At 50.6% G+C, this 15509-nt stretch overlaps 1 protein-coding gene across 11 annotated transcripts in view; it reads left to right on the top strand.

Annotated features, from left to right (window-relative positions):
* The window catches only part of ZNF71 (zinc finger protein 71), a 29533-nt gene extending 15777 nt beyond the window's left edge, over positions 1 to 13756 (top strand). For 6 of the 11 annotated variants that reach the window (XM_082608193.1, XM_082608198.1, XM_082608197.1 and 3 more), the window contains 2 exons: positions 1166 to 1292; positions 8068 to 11375. In XM_082608193.1, coding sequence (XP_082464319.1) covers positions 1166 to 1292; positions 8068 to 9503 — 1563 coding nt within the window. In that variant the 3' untranslated portion in view covers positions 9504 to 11375. Of the gene's footprint in view, positions 1 to 1165; positions 1293 to 6194; positions 6347 to 7729; positions 7810 to 8067; positions 11376 to 13372 lie in introns of those variants that run through there. The other 5 variants (XM_082608196.1, XM_082608203.1, XM_082608194.1 and 2 more) reach the window with 5 other exon arrangements.
* Positions 13757 to 15509: the final 1753 nt, after the last annotated feature.

Below are 15509 nucleotides of genomic sequence, written 5' to 3'. Positions count from 1 at the left end.
CAATTTCAGGCCTCTCTCTCAGCTCCCAGTAGTTCTTGGCTTGTTTTCACATGGTATTTTCCATGTGTGCGTGTCTCTGTGTCCAAATTTCCTCTATTTATAAGGACACCAGTCATATTGGATTAGGGCCCACCTACTCCAGTATGACCTCGTCTTAACCAGTGGCCCTATTTCCAAATAAGGTCCCATTCTGAGGTGCTGGGAGTAGGACTTCCACTCATGGATTTGGAGGAGAGGAAGCATAATTCAACCTATAACAAATCCTTAGAATAGTACCTGGTACATAGCAACTGCCTATGAAGTGATACGTGTTGTGACGTACAATTGACAACATCATTGTCATCACCATCATCACCACAACCATCGTCACCACCACCACCATCACCATCATCATCATCATCTCTCCCTGCTAAGCCACATTCATTTCATCCCCAGGGCTTATGGCATCAGCTGGAAAGTCTCTAATGCTTCCACCACATGAACTTCTCATGATTCCTCAATGGTCTAATCTGCCTTTTAAGCCTCATATCTTGACCCAAGCTCTTCCCCCCTCCAGAATCTCCCCCCAAGGACCTGACCACTGATCCTTCCCCCGGCCTAAACTCAGTGTCACCTTTCTGAAGTCTTCCCGGACGCCCCCTAAAGCTGCCGTTGCTCAGGCGCCTGGAGAATTTTGTTCATACCTGCATGACAGTATTGACCAGATTGTGGGTCAGTTACAGGTGTTTTCATCTGCCCCTCCTTTGAGGAACTAGTTCTTAAACCTTCTGTGTCTGCATCCCAGCACCTTGCTCAGTGCCTGCAGCTTTGTAGGGGCTCAGGAATCTTTGGTGAACTACTGGGTTCCATCTAGTTTTCTGCCTTTGCTGGGCTTCTAATGAATGTGTTGATTCACTGGGTTATGATCATTTTGCCTTTGATTCCTTCTCTGTCTCTCAAATCTGTGACTTTCTGCTCTAAACAGCCTGATATTTGTTTTATTTCTCTGTCAGAGGACCATCCCCAAATAATGAGGCACCAAGATAACTGAGTGGCTGCTCCTTGTTGAAATCACTTCAGATACATCCTGTATGCCTTCCCTAAATCCTCTGGGCTTTTCTGGCCATTCTCTCAGACCTCTGTAAGGAGGGCCGTGCGGTGAGTGGTTGTGGGTTTCCTCTTACAGGAGTCAGTGACATTCAGGGATGTGACTGTGGACTTCACCCAAGAGGAGTGGCAGCAGCTGGAACCTGCCCAGAAGGACCTGTACAGAGATGTGATGCTAGAGAACCTCCAGAACCTGGTCTCGCTGGGTAAGGGGCAGCTTCGCTGAGTTACTTACCATCAGCCTGTCATGTGAGGACTACAGAGAAATAAGAAAAAAGATTGACAGATTTGACTATGTAGAAAGTTTAAATCACTGACAGATTTGACTACGTAGAAAGTTTAAATCACTCAAAGCTAAAAATAAAGTTGACAGATGATGAAATGGGGAATAATATTTACCACATGGATAACAGTCACAGGATTATAACTATGTAAAGAGCTCCTAGGAATAAATAAGAAAAAGACTGAATGATGGCCAGACTTATAGCTGGCAGTTCATAAATGTGGAAATACATGGAATCACGCTTTATAAAAGATTTTTAAATCTTACTAATAGTCAAAGAAATACAAACTGAGTCAAAGAAATACAGTTTTTGTTCATGAGGTACACAGAAATGAAAAAGAATAATAGCCTGTATTATGAAGGTATCGGGAAAGGGACTCTGTCCTTTTAGGAGTATAATGTTGGGACAACTCTTTTGGAGGACAGTTTGGCATTATCAGCCAAATTTTGAACAATTCCATTTTTAGGGATCTATCCTTTAGAAATCTTTCTATAAGTGTACAAAGTTTTCCATAGGAAGAAAACTAGAAATGACCTAAATGCCCACCTGTACAAGACTGACTAACATATCAAGGTGTAGCCATATGATGGAAACCATGCTTTTCAAAGATGTGCACTCTTTGTAGGCACTGACATGGAATGATGTCCCTTGATGTGTTGCTGAAACACTAACTTTCAGAACTAGAGTATGGTCCCATTTCTTCAACAGCTTTTGTGGAAGTATAATTGACCTATAATTAACTGCACATATTTAAAGAATAATTCAATGTATTTCAACATCTGTACACATCCAGGAAACCATCACCATGATCCAGATAATGAACATATCCATTACCCCAAAGAGTTTCTCATGCCCCTTGGTAGTATCTCCCTCCCCTCCCCATACCCACCCTCCATCCCCAGGCAACCACTGGTCTGCCTTATGTCACTGTGGTTTAATTTGCATATTCTAGAATTCCATGTATACATGGAATCATACAGCATGTAGTCTCTTTTTGGTCTGACCTCTTTCACTTGGCATGATGATTTTGAGGTTCACCCATGTTGTTGTATGTATCAATAGTTCACATCTTTTTATTGCTGAATACCATTCTGCCTATGGATAGCCCACAATTTGTTTATCCATTCACTTGTTGATGAACATTTGGGTTGTTTCCAATTCTGGACTATTACAAATAAAGCTGCTGTGAACGTGCGTGTACAAGTTTTTCTGTAGGCATATGCTTTCCTTTCTCTTGAGTAAACACCGGTGGGTAGAATGGTTGGATCAGATATGAGGTGTATATCTAACCTTTTAAGAAACTCCAAACTTTTTTTCAAAGCAGTTGTAACATTTGACATTTCCACCAGCAGTGAGTGGGAGTTTCAGCTGCTCCATGTGCTTGCCAAATCTCAGTATGCTCAATCTTCTTCATTTCAGCCATTCTCGTTGGTGTGTAGTCTTATCATTATTGTAGTTTTCATTTGATATTGAGAATCTTTCCATGTGCTTATTTGCCACATGTATATTCTCTTCAGTGAAATATCTGTTCAAGTCTTTTGCCTGTTTTATTTAGTTGGGTTGTTTGTTTCCTTATTATTGAGTTTTGAGAGTTCTTTATAGGTTTATTATTATTATTATTGACATAAGTCCTTTATCGGGTAGATGCTTTGCAAATATTTTGTCCCATTCTGTGGGTAGACTTTTCTCTTCTTGATGGCATCATTTGAAACACAAACATTTTAAATTTTGATGTGTTCAATTTAGTTATTTTGTTGTTGTTGCTTGTGCTTTTGGTTTCGTGTCTCAGAAACCATTGCCCAACCAAGGCCATGAAAATTTACTCCTGTGTTTTCTTCTAAGAGTGAAACAGTTGTAGCTCTTCATGTACATCTTTGGTTCACTTTGAGTTGATTTTTGTGAATGATGTTAAAAAGGGGTCTAATGTCACTCCTTTGAATGTGGCTATCCAGGCTCCCCAGCACCATTTGTTTGAAGAGAATTTTTAAATTTGAAGTCCAATTGATAAATTATTTTCCTTAGGGATCATGCTTTTGGTGTCAGATTTTAGAAATCTTTGCCTATCTCAGAGCCACAGAGGTTTTCTTCTGTATGTTGTATAGTTTTAGGTTTCATATTTTGTTCTATGATCCCCTTAATTTTTCTAATGACACAAAATGTTAATTCGAGTTCACTTTTTTTGTGTCAAATAGATGTCCTGTTGTTCCGCCATGTGTTGAAAAGACTGAATTTTTCCACTGAAAAACTTCCACTGAATTTTCTCCACTGAATTGCCTTTGCACTTTTGTCAAAAATCAGCTGTCCATGTATGTGTGGGTGTAATTCTGGACTCTGTTCTGTTTCATCCCTCTATTTGTCTGTCTGGACACCAGTACCACATCATTTGACCTGCTTTCATTTTTGCCTTTGTGGCTTGTGTTCAGTCTAGGACGACTTAATCTCCACAAGACCCTTCTGTATGTTCTGCCCAACGCCCCATGAATTATATGGTGCGAGTTACATGGCTGGTGCGAGGAGGCACTGTTCCCAGCCCTGCGTCGGCTCTGGGGACTGTTTTCAATTCCTTTCGGGTGGTTTTTCTCCAGCCTTGGGTAGCTTCTGTATATGAGTGTTCTGATCAGTCACCCAAGTCCTGGAGGGAGGACCTTGCCTGTGTCCAGAGCCCACTCTCCACACTTTCCTGCCCAGTACTCTGACCCGTGAACTTCACCTGCCTCCGTCTCTCAATTCCATCTCCTCAACTCAGGGAGTCTGCCGGGCTTCGCCTCAGTTTCCCCTCCTGTGCCGTGGCGTGCGAACCTCCCTGCGAGTAAGTTGGGTGGCCGGAGGGCCCGCCTCTTTTGAGTCCTGTGTCTCAGGAACCACTGCACTCTGTTGCCTCATGTCCAGTGTCTTGAAACCCTTTGCTTTATACATTTTGTCCTCTCTTCCTCCCATTGCTTTAGGCTGGAGGCTGGAGGGAAATCTTATCTTTGTTACTCTGTCTTGGCCACGTTTTAGAAAAACAACAACAGTGTGTGTTCATATGTGTGTGTGCATACAGGGTGTGTGGTGCGTATTTTTTTAAAGTATGCACTGGGAAAAAATTCTAAAACTATACATCAAACTGTTAGATGGTGAGATTGCAGGAGACTTCCATTTTATGTTATTTTTGGATGTTTGATGTTTTAATAACAAGTGTGAATTACTTTGTGATCAGAAGCAATTGTGGAAATACATAATATGGGAAAAGAAACTATAAAGGACAAGAAATCTAGTACCATGAAAAAAAAATCCACATTTAGAGCAAAAGGAATGAATAACATTTTGGACGTTTGTAGCTTGTTGCCGAAATGGCCTCTGCAGACATTGTCCTGTTAACATTTCCCTTGGCCGTGGGCAAGAAGGCCCATGTCCACACACTGTCACCAGCCACACATCATCAAATGCTTTGCTCCTTGCCGATCTGATGGGTGAAAAGCCATATGGCAGGGTCCTTTTAATTTGGCTGATGTTGAGCTGTGTTTGCATACCTTTTCACGAGTAAGAGCTGATGTTTGCTTTTTTGCAAATTCTCCTGAAGGGTGTTTGTGTTGTTTTTTTTAATTGAAGTAGAGTTGATTTACAATAGTGTGTGAGTTTCAAGTGTACAGCAAAGTGATTCAGTTATATACACAGGTATATATTTTTAGATTATTTTCTATTATAGGTTATTACAAGGTATTGAATGTAGTTTCCTGTGCTATATAATATATCCTTGTTGCTTATCTAGCTTATGTATAGTAGTGTGTGTCTGTTAATCCCAATCTCCTAATTTATCCCTCCCCCCTTTCCCCTTTGGTAACCATATGTTTGTTTTCTGTGTCTGTCTGTTTTATACAGATTCATACGTATTATTTTTTAGATTCCATATATAAGTGATTTCATATAATATTTGTCTTTCTCTGTCTTACTTCACTAAATATGATATCCTCTAGGTCCATCCATGTTGCCACATCTCCTGAAGGGTTTTAATCCCTGAAAGGGAGGCTGCCCCCTTTTAACTGCCCCTTAACTCTGGGATTTTGCTGGCATGCTCCCTCCAGCTCTCATATTTATTCCAGAAGACTTCCAACTGTATTCACAACCGAGACTCCGCTGCCTCCCATCTCTGCAGGCTCAGGCCAGTGTATGTCTCCAGCACGTCTCAGACCCCATGCACCCCAAACCAAACCCACCATCAGCCTTCCTTTCCTCTTCCTACTGAGAAGTTACCCCCACCCATGCCACGGGGCCTTCATGCCCCATGCCTCCATCTGCCGTAACATCTGGGCATCACGCCACACCCCAGGGTCACTAAGCCAGGATCACTCTCAAGTATTTCTCAGATCCTTTGCTCTGGCGTGGGAAAGCATAAAAACACAGCAAAACAGTGACTGACCAGGGCCCGTGGCTCTGTGGTCATAGGCTTCAATCTCAGCTCTGCTTCTAGTATGCTGTGTGACCTTGAGTAAGTGACTTAATTCTCAGAGCTTCAGTTTCCTTGTCTGTAAAATGGGTATAATCTCAAACATAACTACATAGTCGTGGGGACCACACGGAATGATCTGTGCCGATTGCTCAGCCCCGTACTGGGCACATTGCAGGTGTGCAGTGCATGTTTACCTGCTACCTTCTGTGTGCCAGGTACTGTAACTAACCAGGCACAGGCCAGGGTCTTGCCCTCCTGGAGCTCACTTTCCACTGCAGGGCAGGGACTGGTAGTAAACAGATCAAGGGACAAAGACAAGTTGCCACGGGCCATAACGAACGATCACTAGGAAGCAGGCAAGAGGATACCAAGAGAGATCTTCCTTTCCACCGTAGGATGGAGGATAAATGCTAACTGAGGCCTGAGGATGAGCATGCAAGGAGTATCAAGGAGCCAGCAGGTGCAAAGGCCCAAGGCAGGAAGAGCTCAGCACAGACAAGGGGGTAAAAAGGGAACCGCAGGGCAAGTGTGCCTGAAGAAAAGGAAGGTGAGTCAGTCCGGCGTGGTCGGCAGGATCCAGGCTGGCTCTGTCTGCCCAAGGGCCCAGGAGGGAAGGTCTTGGCCCTGATTCTCAGTGTGCTGGGGAGATGCTGGAGGGCTTGGCCTGCCTGAGAAGATCCCCACCACTGAGTGGACAGCGCCTTGTAGAGGGCAGAGGGTGTAGGCAGGAAATCTGCGGTGCCTGACTCCATGGTTGGCTGTGTTGGAGAGATTTGGTCTGGCTCAAGCTGCTTTGCCCATCCAGTGGCACTCAACAGCCTGGATGATGGGAAGGAAGGGGCGAATCAAAAATGACTGCTAAATCTTTATTGTTAAAACACTTTTTAAAATTATGGTAAAATACATAGAACAGAAAATTTACCATTTTAGCCCTTTTTTACGTGTACAGTAGTGGTATTGAGTACATTCATATTATTGTGCAGCCATCACCACCATCCATCTCCAGAGCCCTTTTCATCTTCCCTAACCTGGTCCCCAGTAAACACTCCCTATTCCCTCCTCCCCCAGCCCCTGGGACCCACCGTCTACTTTCTGTCTCTGTAAATTTGACTCCTCTGGGGACCTCATATGAGTGTCCTTCTGTGTCTGACTATGTTGCTACATCTCTTTGATGAGCCTTTCTTTCTTTTTTTATCATTTGGGGTGGGGGTGAGGGTTCCAAAATCACAAGTTTCCTGTTAAACGGGTTTGCCATACCCAAGAGGGACACAGGAGGGACACAGGAGTCTTCTGAATAGTCCTCATCAGAACTCAGCAGGTCTGGGTGGGGGGCACACATTTGGGAGGCATCACTGTATAGAAGATACTATACAGAAGTCCAGACTCCCTTGGCGGGGCCATGAGGCATGACATGACTTAAGGGAGGGGGGTCTCAAACTCAAGTGTTGGTGGGGCCAGGGGGGGTTTAAATGAGGGGTTGGGAACAGCTGCTGCTCCACTCCTGCTTTTTATCGCCTCATAGGAATAAAGGCTTTGTGTGGTCATATCGTCACACTTTTCGTGACATTTTTGTGTAAGATCTCACAACTTTTAAATGTTGGGAATGAAGCCATTAGGTCCACGATACAGAGTCCAGAACTCAGACTGGAAATAGAAATGAACAGGATACACGTGAGAGGGGATTGGAGACTCCGCTTGATGACCAGGAAGGGATGGATGTGCAAAGAGGAGAGGTCTGGAGCCAGCCCCACAGGGATACCTGCGCTCCATGACTGGGCAGTGGAGGAGGGGAGTGGGGCCTACGGGGCGGGGCGGGGCGGGGTGGGGGGGGGGGAGGGATGGAGCTGGGCCGGGGCCCGGGAAGACGGCGTAACCTGAACACGCCATAAACGTCAGCTGTATTTGTATCATTTCTAATACAAAATCGATGCTCTGGGAAGCGTGACTGGTTGGGGATATTCAGGATGGACCCTGGAGGGGAGGAATCCATTGCAGAAACTCCTCACTCAGGTTTGCGACAGCCTTTCTGACCCGCCCCCTCCCCGCCCAACTTGTGTGTCTCCTCCGAGCTCCGAAAGGGACATTTCTAGTTCTCTGCTCACCTCCTAGGTGGGTTCTGCCTTCTCAAACCACGTGTGTCGTCAGCGCATTGCTTTGCTCTTAGCTTCTCCATCCGTGCCCTGTCGTTTACCGACCCCCGCTTGGGAAATTACTTCCACCCAGCATTAACCGCGTACATTTCTTCTCCTTCTCCTCCTCCCCCGCCAGACTTGGAAATGAGACCTGAAATGAAAGAACCGGACCTGAAGGAGGAGATTTCGGAAGACAGACCATCCGGGCCCTGGGGTTCAGCCCTGGACGGAGCGCGGATGCCGGGTGACAGGGTGGAGTCGCGGCGGGGAAGCGCTAGGACCTGCCCGGGGCGGCCGGAAATCTCCCGGGAGTCGGCCCCCGAATGTCATGAATTGCAGGCGTTCGTTAACCAGAGCCCCACCCCGGCGCCACCCAGGTCGGGGGGTCCGAGAGAAGCAGGGATCCACCCGTTTGCCATGCGGGGCAAGAACCTCGCAGGTAACTCAGACCTTGGTAAACCCTCCAGACCGGACGTGAAGAAGAAATCCTACGACTGCAGCGAGTGTGGCAAGGCCTTTGGCCGCAGCTCGTCGCTGGTGAAACACCAGCGCATCCACACCGGGGAGAAGCCCTTCCAGTGCGACGTGTGTGGGAAGCACTTTCTGGAACGGTCGTCGCTGACCATCCACCAGCGGGTCCACACGGGCGAGAAGCCGTACGCGTGCGGGGACTGCGGCCGCGCCTTCAGCCAGAGCATGAACCTCATCGTGCACCAGCGCACGCACACCGGCGAGAAGCCGTACGCGTGCGGCGTGTGCGGGAAAGCCTTCCGGAAGACCTCCTCCCTCGCCCAGCACGAGCGGGTCCACACGGGCGAGAAGCCGTACGCGTGCGGCGAGTGCGGCAAGGCCTTCCGCCAGAACATGCACCTGATCGTGCACCAGCGCACGCACACGGGCGAGAAGCCGTACGTGTGCGGCGAGTGCGGGCGCGCCTTCAGCCAGAACATGCACCTGACGGAGCACCAGCGCACGCACACGGGCGAGAAGCCGTACGCATGCGGGGACTGCGGCCGCGCCTTCAACAAGAGCTCGTCGCTGACGCTGCACCGGCGCAACCACACGGGCGAGAAGCCGTACGCGTGCGGCGAGTGCGGCAAGGCCTTCAGCCAGAGCGCCTACCTGATCCAGCACCAGAGGCTGCACATCGGGGTGAAGCCTTTCGAGTGCGGCCAGTGCGGCAAGGCGTTTAGCAAGAACTCCGCGCTGACGCAGCACCAGCGCATCCACACCGGCGAGAAGCCGTACGCTTGCTACATCTGCGAGAAGCACTTCACGGGCCGCTCGTCCCTGGTGGTGCACCAGATGGGCCACACCGGCGAGAAGCCCTACGCGTGCGGCGAGTGCGGGAAGGCCTTCAGCCAGAGCGCCTACCTCATCGAGCACCAGCGCATCCATACGGGCGAGAAGCCGTACCGGTGCGCGCAGTGCGGCAAGGCCTTCATCAAGAACTCCTCGCTCACGGTTCACCAGAGGATCCACACCGGGGAGAAGCCCTACAGGTGCGGCGAGTGCGGGAAAACCTTCAGCCGGAACACCAACCTCACGCGGCACCTGAGGATCCACACCTAGCGAGCTTGGGGCGCCCCAGTCTACACCAGGTGGGCGGGGTCCTTAGCACGGGCCGTCGGCTCCGGGAGTTCTCAAGTGGCGGCCCAGGGTGGCGCAGCCCCGCGGCTCTTAGGAATTGTGGGGGTCTTGGTTCCCACGCGCTGCTTCCCAGCCGGGCGTCCACACCGCCGAGCCGGAAGGCAAGTTCCTCCGTGCCCAGTGTACTTGGGAACGTTGCAAGGCTGGCTGTGGCTGGTAACTCACGGGAGTTCCAGGAACGGAGCGCGTCAGGGCTCCAGACCAAGCGCTCAGTAAATTTTAAGCGCTGAGATGGAGCCTCCGGTCGGTCTCCGTTCCGATAGTGAAGTTGGGGAGAGGCGTGCAGGACTTGATAAGAGCGTGGGGACGTTTCTCCCCTTGTCACACACACCCTCGGTCTAGTCCAGACGTAGGTTGTCTGTGAGTTTCCTCTGGGGAAGAGCTAGCGGGGGACCCTTCGTCGTCCGTCCACATCCCAGCCCCCCTGCGGTCTCCCTAAACCGTACTGGAAGCCCCCTCCCCCCAGGCTAATAAGCGGTAGAAGTTGGCAAGTTAGTGAGAGGAAAACAATTGTTTTTCAGAGTAAGCGATAACAGTAACCGCCTTGGCTGCCAAGGTTTCTCATAGTGGTCTGTTAAATTCTTTTTTTTAAATAAAACTTTTCATGAAGGGAGACCATGTCATCTTAAACAGTCATCAGGCGAGAAAGATACAGGTGCCAGGTGTGCTGTTGAAGTCGGCCTCAGTGCTCGTGGGAGAGGGCGGGGAGCGAGTAACAACGGGCTTGATATTCAGGGTTAAACGCTTCACCGGATTCAGCAAGTTGCGCAGCTGAGTCTCTTTACATAGTTATGTTTTGCAGTTAAACTTGGAGTCTCCTAAGGCTGACCTGAAGCTCTGTGTACACAGAGTTCCCCCAGTCTCCCCTCTCTGGGACCTTTTCCACCACCTTTTTATTTTAATGTTCTGTGCTACTGGTCGCAAATGTCCTGGCGTGTCTGAATGTCCCACACTTCCTGACGCCGGGGTTCACAAAGAATAAATAATTCATTTTAAGCAGCCACTTATATCAGTCAGCACACTTCGTGTTGTAGGTAGGAGAGACAGCCATGTAGCACCATGGACAGTGTTTGAATGTCTGTCAGGGGCAGGCGTCAGGGTGGACTTGATCCAGGCGCGCGGCGCATCGGAACCACAGCACTGCCTCCCCGTGGGCCCCGGCTCTCCCTTCACGCCCTGGCCTCGTCCTCAGGCTGGCTTCCCTTGTGGTTTCGTGTTGGTTTCCAGCAGCTCCTCTTGACACACTTCCTGAGTCTTGTCCAGCTGGAGACAGACCTCTTCCAGTCATTGGCAAAAAAGCCCTACGTTTCATTCCGCTGGACTCACCAGGGCCTGATTGTTCTGACCAGAGAAATGCCATGTGCTGATTGGCTTAGATACGGGTCTCGCCCTCATCCTTGAAATAGTAGCTGTGGAAGGGGAATGAATGGGAGTGACTGCCCAGATCGGCCTGAAACCACTGCCCACCCTTGACGTGGGCGTGGGGTCCATTCTGCCCAGGTCACAGTCGGCGGGGGAGAAGTGGGATGACACGGAGGAGCCGGCCCCAGCGTCATCGGATGGCCTCTCTGGCTTTTGTTGTGACAGTGAGGTCCTGCTGCGCGTGACAGTTTCTTTGGGGAGCCTTCTCATTGCCTCGGTCACCACGAGAGCCCCCGGTCCTGGCTGTCCTCTGTGCTCTCTTTACCACGGGATGGGGGCAGGGCCCAGAGAGACTGAGAGGCTCCAGGTCACATCTGTTTGCACCAGCTTTCGTCGCCATGCCCCCATTCCCGTCGGCAAGAACAGATGTCATGTGACCAGGTTTCCTGCTTGGTGGGGGTGGGGGGCAGGGGTGGCCGGGTGAGTGACTGTGAGGCACAGGGCAAGTATGAGCCTTGGGTGGATGGAAGGTGAGCCCCAGCTGTGAGCGAGTGAGTTCCTTCTAACCCTCTGTGCTGCGGTTCCCTCTGCTTTAAAAAGGGGGTAGTGGGCATCTCCGAAGTCGATTGATTGTTAGGATAGTCGGGGGCAGGCTAAGCTGCAGGTCCTGGCAACACAGAGCCTCAGACAACAGAGCCCCCAGCCTCTCTGTCTCTCTCCTGTTGCCTCGCTTCTCTCTCAGTCTCAGACCAAAAAATCCACCCAGTCCCACTCCTTGTGGTCACTTAGGACCTACATCCCGTCCACCCCTGAGGACACAGGGCTGGTCAGAGCTGGCTGCCAGCTACCATGAGCGTTCCAGCGGCAGGTCAGGGGAGGCAGCCTGGAGGAGGTAAGTCTGACCAACACCTTAGCACCAGACCGGAAGTGGCCCAGTGTCTCCCACTGTCTGCCATGCCTTTGACAGCTGCCTCCCCTCAGACCTACATGGAGGCTGGGAGGTGTCGTCCAGGGGTGTTTCCAGGACGAAGTGGAGACAACCATCCCTCAGGCTGCACCCTGAGGACCTGTCCAGGCAGATCGTGCAGTCAGGCAGGGGCATGAGACATGGTCTTTCAATAAAATGAGCACATGGAGCTTGGCAACCTTCTAGGCCCCCCAGTAGGAGCTAAGAGTTGGGGTCTCTGACGGTTTGGCCTAGCAGCCATGTCGCCACCCTCCTCCTGTGCTACCCTCCCATCACCTCCTACTCGTGAGATGGGACACTCAGCCTCTCCCTGCTAGACCTTTCCACACCCGGCCCAGTCCTCTCATCAAATGGGAAAGGACAGAGAGGAGGGGTGTGGGAACACCCTCTTCTCTCAGCGCCACCCGGTCCCTGGTGGGTCAGGACGGGATGCAGGTAACTGAGACCTTGGACAGAGACAAGCCCTGGGGAGTTATCAGAGGCCCATGGTCACTGTCCAGTATTATTCACTGAGGGCCTGGACACAGATCCAGAAGCTGGTGATGGCCAGGAATCTCCTGGAAGTTTTGGAATTTCAGGAGAGGTGCAGACCATCCTCTCTCAAATCACAGATTTATGACCCCCCGACATACTGGATGGGATTCTTGTGAACATAAAGTGCTTTGAGTCAAGCAGGCTTATTGTCTAATATATGCCTCATCCACAGCCTTAATAATCTTATTATTTTACTATTGATAATAGTGCTCTATTGTTATTATCATTAATTAGTAGTAAATAATAAATACAGTGCTCTATTAGCAACCAGTCAAATAAAATATTAATAAGTACTATCTAGAATGCTATTATTATCCTGGTTTTTCAGCTGAGGAAACTGAGGCTCAGAGTACTAATGCTTTGCTCAAGATCTTGGAGCTGAAAGCTTTTATGTGCAATGTTTCCATTTCCCAAGCAGCACCAAATTCCCATATTTAAGAAATGCTACTTGGGCCAGGCCCAAGCAGGCCACACCAACAACATCTGGGGCAAGAAACAGATTGGACGCGTGGTCTGCAGCCCCTGCAGAGTGGAGGAGTGATCAAGTGGGCTCTGGGGTCCGGGGATCCTGGGCTCAACCACTGGTACTGGCCCTCACCCAGTGGTGAACCTGAGCTTGCTCAGTGCCTCCTTCAGTGGAGGTGAGGCCTGACCTCCCACACAGGGTGGAGGTGTTGGTGCGGTCACAGAGCTGGGTCAGCATGGACGAAATGCAGCAACAAACCCCAAAGACCTGGGGCTTAATTCCTTGCAGCCGATCGTAGGAGGATCTCCACAGGGTGACTCGGGGGTCCAAACTCCCTGTACCACCTTCAGCTCACGGCTTCTGGAAACACCCTGGGGTCGGCATCCAGGGGGTGGATGGGGGAAGGGCCGGTGGCAAAGGCCCAGCCTTTTCTGGACACATCCCTCTCCTCACCTTCCACAGGGAGGAGCGGTCCATGCCCCTTCCTGGATGCAAGTGGGAAATGCGGGCTCTGACAGGACAGCTGCGTCCCAGGACTAACTCCGCACCAGGAAGGAAGGAAAGTGAGGAGCGTGGGGGTCACTGTCTCCCCTGCCGCCCACAATGCCAGGTGGGTGCTCACGCTTTCCGGTAACATGTAGACAGCAGCTACAGTTGCAAAAGGCTACGTTTCTAGGCATTTAAGGATGTTATAGATTGCATGTGTTCTCCCCAAATTCATATGTTGAAATCGTAACACCCAGTAACTTCAAAATGTGACTGCATTTGGAGATAGGCCTTTAAAGGGATAATTAGGGTTCTGTGAGGTCATATGAGTGGGCCCTAATCCAATGACTGGTGTCCTAAGAAGAGAGAGAGAGATGCCAGGCCGCACACGGGCAGAGGGACAGCCACGTGAAGAGGCCACAGGAGGGCCGCCATCTGCAAGCCAAGGAGAGAGGCCTTAGGAGGAATCACCTCTGCTCCCACCCTGGCCCCGGACGGCGAGAGAATAGATTTCTGCCATTCAAGTCCACTGTGCTGTCTGTGGCCTTTTGCCATGGCAGCCGGAGCAAACGAATACAGTGAGTGAGCTACAGCAAGCTCCCACTGGACAGACCTTTCTGGCAGAGACGCCGGATCCGGCAGTGCATAGGCAGCCATTTAACAGAGAATCACGTTTATTCCCGGTAAAGTGCCAGGTACACAGGTGATGTTCAGCACCAAAGACAGCAGCTGGTCTGAGCCACAGTAAGGGCTTCCCCAGTGGCTCAGCGGTTAAGAATCCGCCTGCCAATGCACGGGACACAGGTTCAAGCCCTGGTCTGGGAAGATCCCACATGCCATGGAGCAACTAAGCCCATGCGCCACAACTACTGAGCCTGCGCTCTAGAGCCCATGAGCCACAACTATTGAGCCCACGTGCTACACCTACTGAAGCCCACACTCCTAGAGCCCGTGCTCCACACAAGAAAAGCCACCACAATGAGAAGCCCGTGCACCACAACGAAGAGTAGCCACCCCTCGCTGCAACTAGAGAGAGCCCACGTGCAGAAACAAAGACCCAATGCAGCCAAAAATAAATAAATAAATATATATATATTTTTTTAAAGGCCTAGAGGGAAATGAAAGAACGGAGCCGGCCAGTCTCCTCCACTTAGTCCCAGGAGCCCACCTGAGGGAACCACCAAGAGGGACCATGAGACCAAAAGGGTTTTGCCAGCGTGTGCTGAGGAAGGGTGCGGAATTCCACAAATAACTGTTGGTTGATGGCAAGGGTTGGCCAACCTTTTCTGCAAAAGGCCAGAGACCATGTATTCTTTGCAAGCCACAAAAGCTCTCTCTGTGTCGTATTCTTTTCGCTTTATTTTACAGTGTGAAAGCCGTTCTTACCTCGGGGGCCATGTGAAAGCAGGTCTGGCCCCAGGGCTGCAGTTTGCCAACCCCTGCCTGATCTAATCTCTCCCCTGGGAATGGGGATAATTTTTGGAGCCTGGTGCAAAATGGAAATATGGGGCCCTCTGTCCAGAGATTATTAAGCATTTCAAAATGGTGACTGCAGAGCGTGAGACCGAGTGTGGGCCAGGCCCTGTGTGGTTGAACAGGTCGCACACTGCTGAAGTGGGGCGGCTGTCGCCTGTCCTGAGGGAATTCTCAGGAATGTGTCACAAGCCCCAAGGGCGTCTCTTGACGTCCCTAAGTTAATTCTAAAGTGATGACGGGAGGATGCTGAAACTTGGCCGCCTTCTCAGGCCTGACCTGTGACAGGCTATCTGGGAGGCTGGGCAGAAGGCTGGGCTCCCTGGCGGGCACCCCTGCAGCAGCGTGGGTCTTCTGGTGGCAGGTGAGGTTCCCGGTGCGCCGTCAGCGTGGGCTGGTGCCGGAAGTCTTTCCCACGCTGCCCGCACTGGTAGGGCTTCTCCCCTGTGTGGATTCGGCCGTGCTGGACCAGGGTGGACTTCCGCACGAAGGCCTTGCTGCACACGCCACACTGGAAGGGCCTCGTCACTGTGGATGGCCTGATGCTGGAGCAGGAAGGACACCTTCCGGAAGCTTCTCCCGCATTCGCCGCAGCGGTAAGGGCTTCTCGCCCGTGTGGATCTGCAGGTGAATGGAGAGG

The sequence above is a fragment of the Mesoplodon mirus genome (genome assembly GCF_964341445.2).
Source record: "Mesoplodon mirus genome assembly, chromosome: 19".
NCBI classification, from domain to species: Eukaryota; Metazoa; Chordata; class Mammalia; order Artiodactyla; family Ziphiidae; genus Mesoplodon; species Mesoplodon mirus.
The sequence above is the reverse complement of the archived record's forward strand: the minus strand, read 5'-3'. Positions and strand labels throughout refer to the sequence as shown.